General features: G+C 36.3%; 1 protein-coding gene across 5 annotated transcripts in view; it reads left to right on the forward strand.

Moving 5' to 3' along the window:
- The window catches only part of ARID4B (AT-rich interaction domain 4B), a 126,735-nt gene that overhangs the window by 65,460 nt on the left and 45,036 nt on the right, over positions 1-16,239 (forward strand). For all 5 annotated transcript variants that reach the window (XR_003005494.1, XM_024761474.1, XM_024761476.1 and 2 more), the window contains exons 8-11: positions 7,254-7,392; positions 11,150-11,229; positions 12,949-13,025; positions 14,240-14,394. Coding sequence is in view for 4 of the 5 variants with exons in the window: in XM_024761474.1 (XP_024617242.1) it covers positions 7,254-7,392; positions 11,150-11,229; positions 12,949-13,025; positions 14,240-14,394 (451 nt within the window). In the remaining variant the exon portion in view is untranslated. The remainder of the gene's footprint in view (positions 1-7,253; positions 7,393-11,149; positions 11,230-12,948; positions 13,026-14,239; positions 14,395-16,239) is intronic.

Raw genomic sequence — 16,239 nt, forward strand, 5'->3', positions numbered from 1 at the left:
GACATCTCTGAAAATAACTTCAATTGTGAATTAAAATTTTATCTACCATTGATCATTAGGGTCTTCCCGTAGCTTTATAGTCAACTCTTTTTTTTAATATAAATTTATTTATTTATTTACTGTTTTTGGCTACATTGGGTCTTTGTCGCTGCGCGTGGGCTTTCTCTAGTTGCGGCGAGCGGGGGCTACTCTTCGTTGTGGTGCGCGGGCTTCTCATTGCGGTGGCTTCTCTTGTTGCGGAGCACAGACTCTAGGCACGTGGGCTTCAGTAGTTGTGGCAGGCGGGCTCAGTAGTTGTGGCTCACGGACTCTAGAGCGCAGGCTCAGTAGTTGTGGTGCACGGGCTTAGTTACTCCGTGGCGTGGGATCTTCCTGTACCAGGGCTTGAACCTGTGTCACCTGCCTTGGCAGGTGGATTCTTAACCACTGCGCCACCAGGGAAGCCCCTAGTCAACTTAATTAACTATGATTGATGATGTCAGAACAGTGAGGTGTGGGTGTATTTAATGTAAATTTATTTCATTGGCAAAGATTTTCCACTTCTCCAGCTCTTGAGAGTGAAAGTGTGGCTGAGTTAAGAGTGTGAACAGTAGGGACTTCCCTGGTGGTCCAGTGGTTAAGACTCTGTGCTTCCACTGTAGGGGGCACAGGTTCGATCCCTGGTTAGGGAACTAAGGTCCAGAATGCCGCACGATCCTCCCGCCCCCCGAAATAAAAGAGTGTGAACAGTGGAGCAAAATGGCATGGGTTTGACTCCTGCCTCTGCCACTTCTTTGCTGTGTAACCTTGGGCAGGATGCTTAGTCTTTTCATGCTTCAATTTTCTCATCTGTAAAATTGCGATAATAGTATTCCCTGTCTCTCAGAGTTGTTGCAAAGGTGAAATGAATTCTGTCCTTTAAAGGGTTTAAGTAGTAAATAATCACTATGTAAGTACTGGATATCATCATCGTGTATTGAATGAAAAACTTTAATGAAATACTAGTATGTAACATGATTTCATTTACATGTAAAAATGTGTTTATATGTGAGTATGTAAAAATTCTGCTTACTAGTGCTTATGTCCAACAGGAAGGACTGTTTTGGGCTATATTTTATGAATTTAAAAACAGTATTCCTGTATTGTATATTATATAATATTATAGGGAAAACAGTGTTTGAATCAAGAATTCTTTTAATTTTGAAAAAAATTGCATCTAATATTTAGACATATTTTACCTTTCTACAGATGTCATCCAGAAGTGTAAAAAAATTTTTTAAATAAGATAATTTATGGAATCTCACATAGAATGGTCTACAAAAAGGACCAAACGGGAATTCCCTGGTGGTCCAGTGGTTAGGACTCCATGCTCTCAATGCCAAGGGCCCAGGTTCAGTTCCTCGTCGGGAAACTAAGATCCCACAAGCCGTGCAGTGTGGCTCCCCCCAAAAAAGACCGAAAATTATAGTCTATTAAAATAATGTCTGCTATGTTTCTTTGCTGAAGTCTCCCTTTCTTGTATATGAGAAGAAAACGTGCAGTTGTCACTGAGCAAGTTTATCTTTGCTTTCTAAAGACTCTAGCAAACATTCTGAGTTAGTGATTTTCCTGTTGAGAATCTGTGTGTAATGAAAGATTTGCTGTTGGGATTGTGTTGTACATGGGCAAAGTATGAAGGCAGGCGAAAGGTTGAGAATTACTAGTGTTGGAAATGAAGCGCAGCCCATCTGCAGTCTTACTTTGCTTGCTGTTCCTTCCGCCTCACTACTGTGCTCTTTCTCACTGCCAACAGACGCCATGATGTTCATGCTTAGTGCTTTAAGCCTTGGTGTGTAAGTGCCACAGGCAAGTACCACAGTTTAAAGTGCTCACCTCCTTAAATTACGCTTCCTCAAAGTTCTTTCTCCCCTTTCTTCAGAGTGATTTTCTGCAACAAAGTCTGGAACCTGGATCTTAAGGTCATTTATCTGACCTTCATTTCCTCTTCCATTACTCAACTCAAAAAGGTCTTCATTATGGTTCTCTGATTGCCGTTTAAAATTTGTACAAAGATAAATAAGGTTATCTCTTCCCAGGATTCCCCAGACTCCACTGTTGCAATGGTATATCACTACCTTTGTTTTCTTTTAAGAACTGTTAATCTACATACATACCAGTTAATCTGCCTCCAGCCATTCCAAAATTATTATTTTTTTTTGTGGTACGCGGGCCTGTCACTGTTGTGGCCTCTCCCGTTGCAGAGCACAGGCTCCAGACGCGCAGGCTCAGCGGCCATGGCTCACGGGCCCAGCCGCTCCACGGCATGTGGGATCTTCCCGGACCGGGGCACGAACCTGTATCCCCTGCATCGGCAGGCGGACTCTCAACCACTGCGCCACCAGGGAAGCCCCCAAAATTATTTTTGATACCTTCCTTTAATTGTTTTATTTATATTCTGCTTTTAATCCTAATATATTCAGATATTTTATTTTTTAAAGATTATCATCATTAAAGCAAGTTATTGATCCTTTTGATTATGTATAACCTGAGTGAATTTTGCCCTTATAATTTACATTGTATGCAGAGGTTTTCTTTGATTCTACCTAAAGAATAGAATTTTGAAATTATAGAAGTATTTGTGCCCCTCTCCCTCAAAAGTTTTTTCCAATAACCTGGCAAAAGTATATATGTAACTGCTATTGTAGGAAAGCAGTCTACTTGCTGTTATCCTTCAGAAAAAGGATAGAGCATAATAAGGCTTATAATGATATTTCTTAGAGATTATTTGTGGGTACAGGTTCTACCCAGTGACAGTGCTAAGATTTACCCAATAAACTAGTGATTTGTACCTGGTATACAGGTCTGCAGACCTTTAAAAAAATTTTTTTTATTGAGGTATAGTTCACATGTAAAATTCACCCTTTTAAAGTATTCACTGTTCAGTGTTTTTTAGTATATTCACAACATTTTTACAACCAGCACCACTATCTAAGTCCAGAAGTTCTTTATATTATTCACTGCTTTATTCTGATATGAGAATTTGATTCTAGTTTCCTTCTTGATAAAAATTGGGAAAAAATTAAAACACTTTTATTAAGTCTGTACATGTTCTTATGTTCTGTATGTTTTAATCTCTTAAGAAGCTACACGTGTTCAGTCTTCCTGATACTAATACAGATGTTTAATCTACTGTACAAAATTTGAAACTGAGTTAGTTGTTTGAAAGAATAAGGATCATTAAAGTCCGAATTTCATTTCAGAGATTGAGCCTCTGCAGTTTCTGGCTCAATTTTATATTTGTACCTCATTATTTGATATTCTTTGGCAAGTGTCTTGTCTAAAGTTCTTCTTACTTGATTTACAATTAATTTACAGTTAATAGTGATGTGTGATCAGCTTTAAGTGTCTAGCTGTTAGTTTGTTTAGTAAACGTTCTCATGTAATTAGCTTTGTTTCCAGTGGCATCATCAGACATTATTTCAGAGACAGTACATTATTTTGTTGTGGCTCTATGAACACATACCTGGTACCAGAGAAGCAACAGTGTCAGAGGGGAATAAACACCAAGCAGACTCTCTGCTTGTTCTATCTTTGCTCCCTTAACGTATTTCTGATGCTCATTTATTTTAGTATATCAGTTTACTGAGTACTAGTCTTATGTAAACAATTTCCTGGCTAAACTCCACTAAAAGGTAAAGTTAAAAGGAGCCTTAGGTATAATGGTATGGTTAATACTGGTTGTATACATTATACTGATTGTATACATTTTGTGATTTCAGGAGAAATAGAAATCAGAAGTACCACAGTAAAAAGAAATAAACCTATTCACTTCACTTACTTAGTCAACAAATATTTATTGAGCATCTGAACTGTGCCAAGCACTGTTCAGGTACTTAGGATATATCAGTGAACAAAACAGGTATTTATAAAATCTCCAGGGCACTTCCCTGGCGGTCTAGGAGTTAAGACTCTGCGCTTCCACTGCAGGGGGCATGGGTTTGATATCTGGTTGGGGAACTGAGATCCCACATTCCCTGCGGTGTAGCCAAAAAAACCCCTCTGCCTTTAGAGCTTATATTCTCTCGTATGCGGGGAGATGGACAATACAGAAAAAAACAGAAGAATTAAGTAAATTATGTAGTATGATAAATTTGTAAGTGCTGTGGAAATAATAAGAGTAAGGTTGGGCGGGGGAATTGGGATGGGCAGGTTATAAATTTGAATAAGGTGATCAGTGTAACGTAATTGAGGTGACATTTGAACAGACACTTAGAGGAGGTGAAAAAGTTTCCAAATGTCTGGGGATAAAGCATTCTAGGCTGTTTCTCTGCCAAGGGGAGGAGTAGTTGGTGGAGAAAGTGAGGCCAGGGGATCTTCTGTTTTTTTAAGTGGGAGAAGTAACAGCATTTTCTTAGAAATAACACTATACTGGTAGAACTCAATCTAGTAGAGGCAGAAAAATTGATACAGGAGAGAGACGCGAGCATTGCTGGAATAAAGGCTTGAGTAGGTGAGAGGGAGGAGGAAATCTAGTCCACGAGTGGGGAGTGGTTTTGGAGTGGAGTCTGGACATGATGTGAAGTGGATGGATGTTTTATGTAGCCAGTCAGTTTACATTTTTATATATATAACTTTATCGTGTGTGAAGTCTTCACATTTGTTAAGTCTTATGAAAGAAATTAGGATTTTCATTACTGTTGCAGATGACATTGTTAGCCAAGTAAGGCCCAGTTTTCTCTTTCTATGTTTTACAAATTTGATTAATGTTATTTGTGACATTGTGACTTTCTGTCTTGCTAATGATAATGGCAGAAAGGGTATCCATAAAACCCCAGCTGAATGAGTCTTCTGTGACTACTTTGAAAAAAGCAGTAATTATGGTTTTAAATTTGGTTGTGTTGTCCTTGAGAAGTTCTTCTAATCAAGTAGAAATCAGACTTGTGAAGTCTGTCATTATTATCCCAAGCTTTGTGCCAATTTGTAAGGTTTTATGCTCTGCTAATATGAAGGTGTGTTGATTTTTCCTGCTACCTACTTTCTAGGTCAGGGTTAAACTGCTTTAAGTGCCATTTGAAGTACAGTAGTTCTACTCAGTAGCAAATTTTGAAGATTTGCTTTTTTTAAAAAAATGATTTATTTTATTTATTGTTTTTGGCTGCGTTGGGTCTTGGTTGCTGCGCGCGGACTGTTCTCTGGTTGCAGCGAGCGGGGACTACTCTTCGTTGCGGTGTGCGGGCTTCTCATTGTGGTGCGCTTCTCTTGTTGCAGAGCGTGGGCTCTAGGCATGCGGGCTTCAGTAGTTGTGGCATGTGGGCTCAGTAGTTGTGGTGCACGGGCTTAGTTGCTCTGCGGCATGTGGGATCTTCCCGGACCAGGGCTCGAACCTGTGTCCCCTGCATTGGAAGGTGGATTTTTAACCACTGCACCACCAGGGAAGCCCTGCTTTGTTTTTTTATCACGGGACAATTTTTAGGTTAATTGAGTGATCACTGAAATCAGATAGTGATATTCCGCCTGTCACTCTAAAATGTTTAATAGTATTATAATAGGTTTTGCTTCCTTTATATTTACGTCGGAATATATAAATATATATTGGAATACATTGGAATATATAAATATAAAAGGATGACATTTATATTGTCATCCTGTTTTATTTTATAAAATATCATTTTTATTTTATTATTTTTCTCATTCTCTTGCAGTCTATTTATTCAGCTTTCTTAGTATCATTACTTATTCTGGGCATTTTTTTTTTGATTCATAAAGCCCATTTAATTTTTATTGGAATATAGTTGCTTTACAATGTTGTGTTTCTACTGTACAGCAAAGTGAATCAGCTATACGTATACATATGTCCCCTCTTTTTTGGATTTCCTTCCCATTTAGGTCACTACAGTTATTGTGGGCATTTTGATCACAGTTACTAGAATCTGTTTTCTTTACCACTAATTGTGGGCTTTCTCGGAACCAGATTCAGAATTTTTTTTTGTTTTTGTTTTCCTTTTTACTATACTTTCCTCTAACATCAAATGGATGGTTTTGTATAGTTCCTTTTTCTTTTTTCTAACTTACTAGTCCAATATACAGTGTAACTGAAAGGAATTTTTTTTTTTTTTTGCGGTACGGGGGCCTCTCACTGTTGTGGCCTCTCCCATTAGTGGCCATGGCTCACGGGCCCAGCCGCTCCGCGGCATGTGGGATCTTCCCGGACCGGGGCACGAACCCGTGTACCCTGCATCAGCAGGCGAACTCCCAACCACTGCGCCACCAGGGAAGCCCAAGGAGTTTTTAACATAATACAAAAGAACCATATTGTGCATCTTATGAATATGTAGTTTGTGTATATTTGATATTAAAGACAGCAAACTAATTTTATAGTCCAATTTATATTTTAACTGAAAGGAATTTTTTTTTTTTTTGCGGTACGGGGGCCTCTCACTGTTGTGGCCTCTCCCATTAGTGGCCATGGCTCACGGGCCCAGCCGCTCCGCGGCATGTGGGATCTTCCCGGACCGGGGCACGAACCCGTGTACCCTGCATCAGCAGGCGAACTCCCAACCACTGCGCCACCAGGGAAGCCCAAGGAGTTTTTAACATAATACAAAAGAACCATATTGTGCATCTTATGAATATGTAGTTTGTGTATATTTGATATTAAAGACAGCAATGGTGATCTCTTACCAGAGTGTTTCCTCTCCTCAGCCTGATCCCCATTAATAAAGATCTGCCTTCCCCTATTTAAAATTAGCTTTGGAGGAATTCCCTGGCAGTCCAAAGTTTAGGACTCCGTGCTCTCACTGTGGCGGCCCAGGTTCAATTCCCTGGTCGGGCAACTGAAGATCCCGTAAGCCGTGTGGTATGGCCAAAATAAATAAATAAATAAAATTAGCTTTGTCCTGGGAGTGTAAAACTGCCATCTCCAAAATTCCTTTAATCTGAGAGGAGGATCTAGTATATTTTAGTGCAGTACTGGGATGCTTCATATGGAGCCTTTAGCTTTTTGAGAATTTGGGGACCAGTGTTATTCTGTTCTGATCTTTCCCTTAATGTTTTAAAATAGCACTAAATAAATCCAGAAGATTTTTAGGAAAATGGATTGCTTTCCTCTAATGATAACCTTTTTAAAATTATTATTATTTTTTAGAAATTTAGAAAATTATTTAAAAATTTAAATTAGCCGTTCTGTAGGTTGTAGGAAATGGGGTAAGATTTCTAGAATACCTGTATTCATCAGCTTGGTGTGCTTATTCTTTGTGAAGATAAATAGAAATATTTCATTTTTTTTCTTTCCCTAGACCAGAGGAAGAGTCTTCTTCATCCTCCAGTGATGAAGATGAGGATGATAGGAAACAGATTGATGAGCTGCTAGGAAAAGTTGTATGTGTAGATTACGTTAGTTTGGATAAAAAGAAAGCACTGTGGTTTCCTGCATTGGTGAGTAACTTCAGTATGAAAGAGTTTAATTTTCAACTATATAAGTTCATGAAGAAAACGGTTGATTTTCTTACTAGTGTTTTTTCATAGGTACAAAATGGGGAAATGGTTTTAGCATCATTCAGTTCACACAAAATTACTCTGAAAGTTATTTCTGAGTACAAAGAACTCCTGAAGTCATCCGAGAAAGGATGAAAACCATGATAATTTGAGAGGCTAGGTATGTTACACTGCTCAATTTTGGGTGAAAAATTCCTCATGCAAACTTTTAAAACTTCTAAATCTACCATGCAAAAGGCTGCAAAAGAAGAACAGAATCTTGTTTTCTACTGTTGTCTACAAATGATATCTGTTTTTCATCCTTTTCGGTAAACATTTTGTATTCTTTATCCCAAGTGTTCAGTGTTTTGCACAAAATAAATGCCCAATAATTGTCAACTCTTACAGTTATAATTAAAACTGATGAGGGCAATTATTTGAATAAGTATAAATACTTTATGGTACCTTTTTACCTTTGCATATATCCATCTATCCATTACACATTTATTGGATGCCTGTTATGTGTAAGGATTGTGCTAAGGTCTTTATGCTGATTATGATGTATGTATTATTTATCCTCATTTTAGAGATAAGGAAACTGAGTGTTAGAAGGGTTAAGTAACTTGTCAAGCTTTGGGTTAATGGCATGCTAAAAACGGAAGTGTCAGTGTATGTGATCATTTCTTTTTTCCTAAAGCACTAAGATTCTTTGAAAGAATTTCTTTTGAAAACATGTTTTAAAAGAGCTTTGTGTGTCTTTTTCTAAAACAAAAGGAACATTAAAATTTGCACTTTAGTATTTTCAGTATTAATTTAAGATTCTCTCATCATAATTTCTAAATAGTTTCCTTGATGATGAGAAAAATATTTAAAGGTATACAATACTGAAAGGTTAGTAATCTGCTTAGTCAATGATTTTATCATTATTTTAAAAATCTTAGCATTAGTGATACATATTATCCTCCCCACAAATTTGAGATCTTTTGGAAAGTGATAAATAATTTTTATCAACTAGAGTGAGAAATTGTGTTTTGAATCAAACAATCTTGACATAATCACATAAACAGTATTTGTATTTCTATTTTTAAAATTAGTGTTTATAAATTGAGTAAATTTTAACAACTGCTTGGTAACATCATGTTAGAGAACAATTGCATACTTCTAGGAACTATTAATAGCCACCATGTTTTGAGCACTCCTGGCCAGGCACTGTGCTAGCTTGTTCATGTAAGCACATGGTCTCATTTAATGCTAATTGAGGCTGAAACATAAGTGGTATTTACCCCCATTTTAAGGGGAGGAAATCTTAGCTTCCCTGACTCACGCAGTCCTCTTTTTCAGTTTCCTTCACTGTTTCTCCTCTAACCAAGCTTTAAATGTTGTTATTCAAGGTTCAGAATATATCACATTGTATTCTCTTTAGGGTGATCTCATCCCCTTTGATAGCATTGGTTGCAGAGATAATAAACTGAAATGTCTTAGGGACCAAAGAAAATCACATGCATGGGTGAATGGGATAAAATGTGGATTGTAGTTGCTGTAAGAGAATGGAGAGTGAACCCACTTACACGCCATCGTCAGCACTGGCCAGAGCTGTCACGTGTGTGGTTTTCAGAATCCTAAGCTCATGAGAAAGAAAAAAATGTGTGATTTTGGCTCACAGTTTTAGAGCCCTGATATTTAGACTGTTTACTCCCAAGTTTATAGCTTAGAGTTCAGACCCCTACTCTGAGCTCTGGACCTGGGTATCTATCTATCATTATCTCCACTTGGCTGCCCTTTAGTCACCTCAAAATTTAATTCACCTCAAAATTTAATAAGCCTAAAGCTAAATTTATTCTCTCCTCCCTTATTCCCAAACATGACCCTTCTCCATTGTTTCCTCTCCCTGTGAATGACACCATTTGCATGAGGCAGAAATGTAAGCATTTCTCTGTCATCTCTCTGTCATCTCTCTGTCATCTCTCCACTTCCCTAATTATCGCTAATATTTCTTGTTCCTTTAATTTGCCATCAGCACCACTTTACATCCAGGTCACCATCTCTCACCTGGAAGATTTGCAGTAGCTTCATCTCTTCCAACTCTTGTCCTTCTCTGGTCCATTTTCTTTATGACAGTCAAAGTAATTTTTTAAAAGGCAATTCTATTATGACATTATCTTGCTTTGGATCCTTCCCTTGAAGAGTTTAGATTTTATCCTCAGAATTAACATGGCATACAAGATTGACAAATCTGAACTCTGTTTACCTCACTTATTCAGCCCAGGCAGAAAGTTAGCTACATTGACCTTTTGCTTCCTGGAATGGGCTCCACTGCTTGCTGTGTCAGACCCTTCGCATTTCCTCTGCTTGCAGCGCAGCCCTGTGGTACACACGTGTACACACATACATCCTTCGTCAAGCCAGTTTCTACTCAGCTTTCAAAGAAAGCTGAGCTTAAATGTTGTGTCCTCAAGAAAGTGGTTCCTGACCACCTAGATAAAGACTTATCACAATAGCAGTTAAATAAATGTACACTTACTTGTTTAGTGCTTGTCTTTCCAGCTAGAATACAAGCTCATTGTGGGGAGGAACGGTGACTGACTAGGCCTCTGTGGTCTAGTACGGTACCTTGATGAAATAGTTAATATTTGTAGAGTGACTGGATGAATGAATGAACAGATATTAAGTACTTACTTCTGGACTTTTTTGAAATGATAGGAAAGTTTTCGTAGATGCTAACTCATGTAAAAGACTTTCATGAGTGAATTATTTCATAATGCCATCAACATTTAAGCAATGCTTAATGCAGTGCAGTTACAATTATGGAAATTGTTAACCTTTTAAAGACTGAACTAGAACTTACCTGTTTCTCACTCCTCTCAAACCTGTGGTGAGAATACATGCCTTTATGTACTATTGTGTCATTTTTCAGAGCTAATGAGACAGTCCTTAAATCTGTCATACTTACTTAGCCCATTTTTCATTAAAAGCTGTAAATATACTATTGTTCTTGGTATGTCTAGTGGGCTATCTTGGGATTAAAATAATAAAAATTTATAGGTGTCTTACATTAGTATTACCTTTGGGAAGGCATGCTTTATCCTTTAAGTAATAGTTGAGATGACTTCAAATAAAATAAGTCTTTATTTTGTTCATAATAAATCTTATACAGACTCCAGGAAGGTACCCAGTTTAAAATGCTTACTTTTTAGAGTGGGTAGTAGTATGGAGAAATTTTAGCATGTGTTAAAGTGTATATTTAAATGTAAGTAATCAGTGGAACATCATCTCTGTCTTTTTTAAGATAGAGACTGCTCTGATTAAGGTTCTGATATCTGATCCCATTTTGGTCCTGCTGTTCTCATAGCCCTGCTGCAGACCCTTTGTTAGGACTAGCCCTCCCTCTTTTTCCACCCCTGAGCTACTCTCATTCCAGCTTTCTATTTCTGCCTAGACTTTGTCCACAGCTTCAGTCTAGTCATAGCCACAGTTCTGCTCTCAACACTGTGCCTGTGTAAGAAAACAATGTGGATTAATCCAGAGAGCGGGAAGGATATAAACTTAAAATTACGTGTGTGTGTTCCCACATGTGTGTGTAGCTGTTTACCCTCAAACTAAAATTAGTTTTTAAATTTTAAGCTGAAACTATTTTTGAAAAGGATTTAAGTAATTGATACTTATATAACTATCTATAAATGTGCTTTTAGTTATAATAGTTTCACACTTTTTTTAAAAGGTGGTTTGTCCTGATTGTAGTGATGAAATTGCTGTGAAAAAAGACAATATTCTTGTTCGATCTTTCAAAGATGGCAAATTGTAAGTATAATTCGCTTGGTATGAAAAATATGCTGTTTTTCCAGATTGGGATGGTAAATTATAAATTAGTTATTTCCAATGACCTTATGCTTTTCCTTCTCATCATACACGATGTTTCAGAGTATGGTCATTTTTCATATTATCATTAAGTATAGTAGTCTTATGATATGTCTTTTCTTGTTCATTTGGTCTTTTCTAAACCAGACTCTAAGTGCTGTCTGATTTATCAGTATTTGCCTATGTAATAGCTGATGATTTATTGAGGAAAATTCGATATATCTACCATATCTAATACTTGATTGATATTGATATATTTATTGTTTTTGAATGTCTAATTAGGATTTTCTGTCATTTTTAATTATGTCTAAATGGGTTAGTGTTACCCTGTTGTGTAACATTCGACTTCTGCAGTAGGCTGAGGATTAAAATGAATTACTATAAATGTATGTTAAGTATTAAGAAAGTGACCTTTCATGTAGAACTTTTCTGGAACTGAAAAACTGTGTTTTTTTCTTTCTTGAAGAATTGTGTGACTAGAAAATGCATGTATTTTATATTTTGCCTTATTGGGTGACTATACTTTAAGAGGATCATCATGCTTTAAGATTGGTGTTTGGGTTTTCAAGTTCTGAAATGTGATTTTTAAAAACAGTCTATGAAACTCAGTTTCACAAAATGGAGATAATCAGAGAAATCTGAACACTGAAATTGAATACTGGTTTGATGATATTAAGAAATTACTGTGAATTTTTAAATGTGTGATAATGATATGGTTATATTTTTAACAATTTTCTTTTAAAGCTCCGTAATGAAATATTATAAATTAAACTATATAATGTCTGGGATTTGCTTCAGAATAATCCAGTTGGGGTGGGAGGAGGTAGGTAGGGGTATAAATGAAACAGTGACTCTGAGTTAATGATTATTGTAGTTGGGTAACGGATATGTGGGAGTTCATTGTACTGTCCTGTCTACTTTTGTATATATTTGAAATTTTTAAATAAAAAGTTCAAAAAAGCAGGCTGAAAAATGTATTTGGAATAGTTTTTAGGCTTTTCTGGGTTGGTTGAGACAAACCAAGTGCAGAAAAGATGAATGATGATTTATTAGTGTAAAATAGGAAATATGTGATGTATATGATAGAATGAACCTCTCCTAGTTGCTTGCATCCAGCCCCTCCTTACGGTTGCTAAGTTCCATGAAAAACCTTAAATTATATGTTAGAAGTTTGCTTGTGAACCTAGAATTCAGTTTAAAAAAAAATTGTTAAAAGAACATTTTACATTATAAAATAGTACATGTTCTTCCAGTCTTAAATTTAGTAATTTCTTGTGCGTATCCTAAGATGATGGCCAATTCTTGCTATTCAACTTATTTTTTATTGGATTGATGCATTCTGCTATCCAGACACTTTAATTTATTATTTTCAGTGTTTCAGTGTTCTTAGTATTGCATTTAGCTAAGTCCTCTGATATTTGAGAATACCTTGTTGTTTATAAAACATCTCTTAAGGTGGGGTCCTTCTGTAGATGATTACATATTTTAACATCCTGCCTAGCATTTTATTTGGGACTTGCAACCCTGTATGCAATCATTTTCATTGTAAATGTCAGTGTTTCCATGTCTTCAGTATCTTTCTGTGGTAGGTAATTGGACTCTTAATTAATCTCTGTTGTATTTTTGTGGGTTTTTTCCTTTAAAATTAAAAAAATAATATAGTACTTCAGTACCAAGAAAGGATGTCCATGAAATTACTAGTGACACTGCACCAAAGCCTGATGCTGTATTAAAACAAGGTAAGGATAATCTTGGAACAAATTATAGTTAATTTAAAAACTGATGGGGAATTCCCTGGCGGTCCAGTGGTTAGGACTCTGGAGCTTTCATTGCTGGGGCCTGGGTTTGATCCCTGGTCGGGGAACTAAGATCCTGCAAGTTGTGTGGCATGGGCAAAAAAGAAAAAAGTAAAAAGTATTTCTGAGGATTAAATATTCTTTTGGTCTTAAAATTTTTTTTAAGTCTTTAAAGTTACATTTGGTTCTATGCGACTTATACTTTTGTAAACCCATGTGCCTTTTGTTATCATAGGTATTCTTTTTCTTTTTTTAGCTTATAATTGGGACAATAGTCTAAAAATGGGAAAGAACAATATCATCAGCTGTTACTGTAGTCTGGCTTTTGCCTAGTAAATAAAATATTAGTTCCTGAGGATGGTAGAAACAGGGATCAAAGTAATTTTGATTTGGCATTTCTTATAACCGTAGTTATATTTTATTAAGGAATACGTGATAATTGCATCTCTTACTTGATTTTTAGCATTGTAAATAGCTGTTTATTTTTTCTTTGCCCATGTTCACTGAGTCAAATAATATGCTATGTAGACTGGTTAAAAATCATCAAGAATTTATGGTTTAGAATTTATTTCCATTTATTATAAAGTGAGAATAACTAGCTAATTTTAGTTTAAGCTAATTGTTAATATAATTTTAATTCAGGCTTAACGAAAAATGTAGAGGACATATTTATAGTATATTTTCAGGTATTGTGTGTTACTACAATGACTCTGTGCCTGGTATATAATACTGTTTAATAATCTCTTTTTTTTGATAAAGCGATTAAAGATTTACCTATCTTAAAGTATTTTTTACTAGACACTCCTAATTTTCATTTAAAAGAAGAAAACTGCCCCTTTTGTCTTTGTTGGAACCTAAGTCACCTTCAAAGGGCAGCAGTTTTGGGCTTCCCTGGTGGCGCAGCGGTTGAGAGTCCGCCTGCCGAGGCAGGGGACACGGGTAATCTATAAAATGGGTGCCTAATGCCTAAAACTGTTAAAATTAAATGAGTTGCTGCATGGAAAAGCAGTTAGCATAGCGCCTAGCTCATAGCAAACACTTCATAAATGTCAGTGGTGGCAGCACAATAGTTTTTTATTTCTTTATCCTATTAGTATTTTTAGACAAATCAGTTGTCTTAATTTCTCCAGTTGATATAGTTTATGGTCTCTTTCCAGCCTTTGATCAGGCACTTGAGTTTCACAAAAGTAGAACTATTCCTGCTAACTGGAAGACTGAGTTGAAAGAAGATAGTTCTAGCAGTGAAGCAGAGGAAGAAGAGGAGGAGGAAGATGATGAAAAAGCAAAGGAGGACAACAGCAGTGAAGAGGAGGTGAGTGAACATAGTTGATGCCTTTTCAAATGAAGGACACATGTTTCCTTGGTGAGTTGGGATTTGGCTAAAGTCATTAATCACTTAAATATTTTTAACATTAGAAGTATTTCATAATACAGTTGTACTTTTGATATTCATCATGATCAAGTAGTTTGCTTGCTTACCTTAAAACAGAAATATGGTCTTGTGAAATTAAAAATATTAAGTAAAGTTATCTCAGTAACCTCAAAAATATTTCTTAATCTTCAGTCCATAATGTATGTGTCAAATCAATACGTTGTACACCTGAAATTAATATAATATTGTATGTCATCTATACTTCAATTAAAAAAATAAAAAGGGAAAAAGTTTGTTAATCTTGCTGTGCTTTTTGTTTATCAGATGGTTAAGGAAATCCCTACCTAATATAGGAAAACTCTACTTTCATATGCTTTTTACCATCATGTAGACAGCTGTCACCTCATAGTATGTTTACATCTGCATATTTTATTAAAATACCTAGTAAAATATAAAATATGTTTTCCATCTAGTATTAAAGGAATAAATAGCAAAAAAAGTAAAGATTAATATCTCTTTAATTCAGAGAATCTTATATGACTTTATCTAATACAGTTGGGTAGATAGTTCTAATTAGACCATAAATAAGACATCTGTCAATTTATATGGATCAAGGAGCTAAATTTATATTTTATTGTAGCTGTTACTTTAGGTCTAGCAATGACAAGTACCGGGAAAAGATGCTCATAATATTACTAGTGACATTGCACCACTGTGCTCTTTAATGGTTTCTTGGACAACTTTATCAAAGTTATTGGGGTAATGGTGCAGATAGTGAAGCTGCAATACGTGACCATGAAGTGAATTGTATTTCATGTTTTTAGGAAACAAAGATAAGTTAATATATAATATTTTAGGTAAGTTATAAAATTCTGCCATTTAACTATAGTAAGCAACTAGTAATGAAATAGGATTGTTTTAGAGTTTATGTTTTATAATATAGTGATCTATGACGGTGTGTCGTGTAAAAGTTTCACAGGCTTCAGTCTCCTTCCCCACTGCCTTCTATTTAAAATGCTCGGAGCCATCAGTTCCTTGCTTAAAACCTCTGCAGTTGCTTCTTATCACTCTGAAAATCAAGCTTCACTTTTAGAACCTCCCTTTGTAGTCCCACCCCTGCCTTTTTTTATATCACTTCTCTTGGTATACCCTCCTACTTTTTTGGGGGCGGGGAGGGGGGGTTGCTGCATGGTGCATCTTGCGGGATCTTAGTTCCCTGATCAGGGATTGAACCCAGGCCACAGAAGTGCTGAGTCCTAACCACTGGACCGCCAGGGAACTAACTCCCTACCCTTCTACTTATGAACATTATGTTGCGGCAACATCAAATTACATACCTCGTTTCTACTCACCTCTGCACAAACCAATACCTCTGCCTACAGTGCCCTCCCCCTGTCAGCCTGACACAGTCCTGTTCGGTTTTTTAAATCCTACTGACATGTCCCCTCTGTAAAGGGAAACCCTCTGAGAACTATCACCTTCCTCACCCTAGGAGAAGTTAATCACTCGATTTGCTAATCTAAACTACTACTGTTGCTTGTAGAAATTTTTGCCTACATATATACGTGTACATAGATATGTACATATATTTATTTTTCTATTTGTTTTCTCTCCTACTAATCTGTAAGCTCATCAATGGTAGGGACTCTGTCTTACTTGTACTCTGTCTGTCATAGTGTGTAACGTGTAACAGATGATCAGTAAGTATTAGTTACCAAAACTTCTGTCACTTAGATTTATGTTTTACAAATGTTTTTGTAAAAGCAGATCTGGTTTCCAGTTTAA

Source organism: Neophocaena asiaeorientalis, unplaced genomic scaffold, assembly GCF_003031525.2.
Source record: "Neophocaena asiaeorientalis asiaeorientalis breed wild unplaced genomic scaffold, Neophocaena_asiaeorientalis_V1.1 scaffold166, whole genome shotgun sequence".
NCBI classification, from domain to species: Eukaryota; Metazoa; Chordata; class Mammalia; order Artiodactyla; family Phocoenidae; genus Neophocaena; species Neophocaena asiaeorientalis.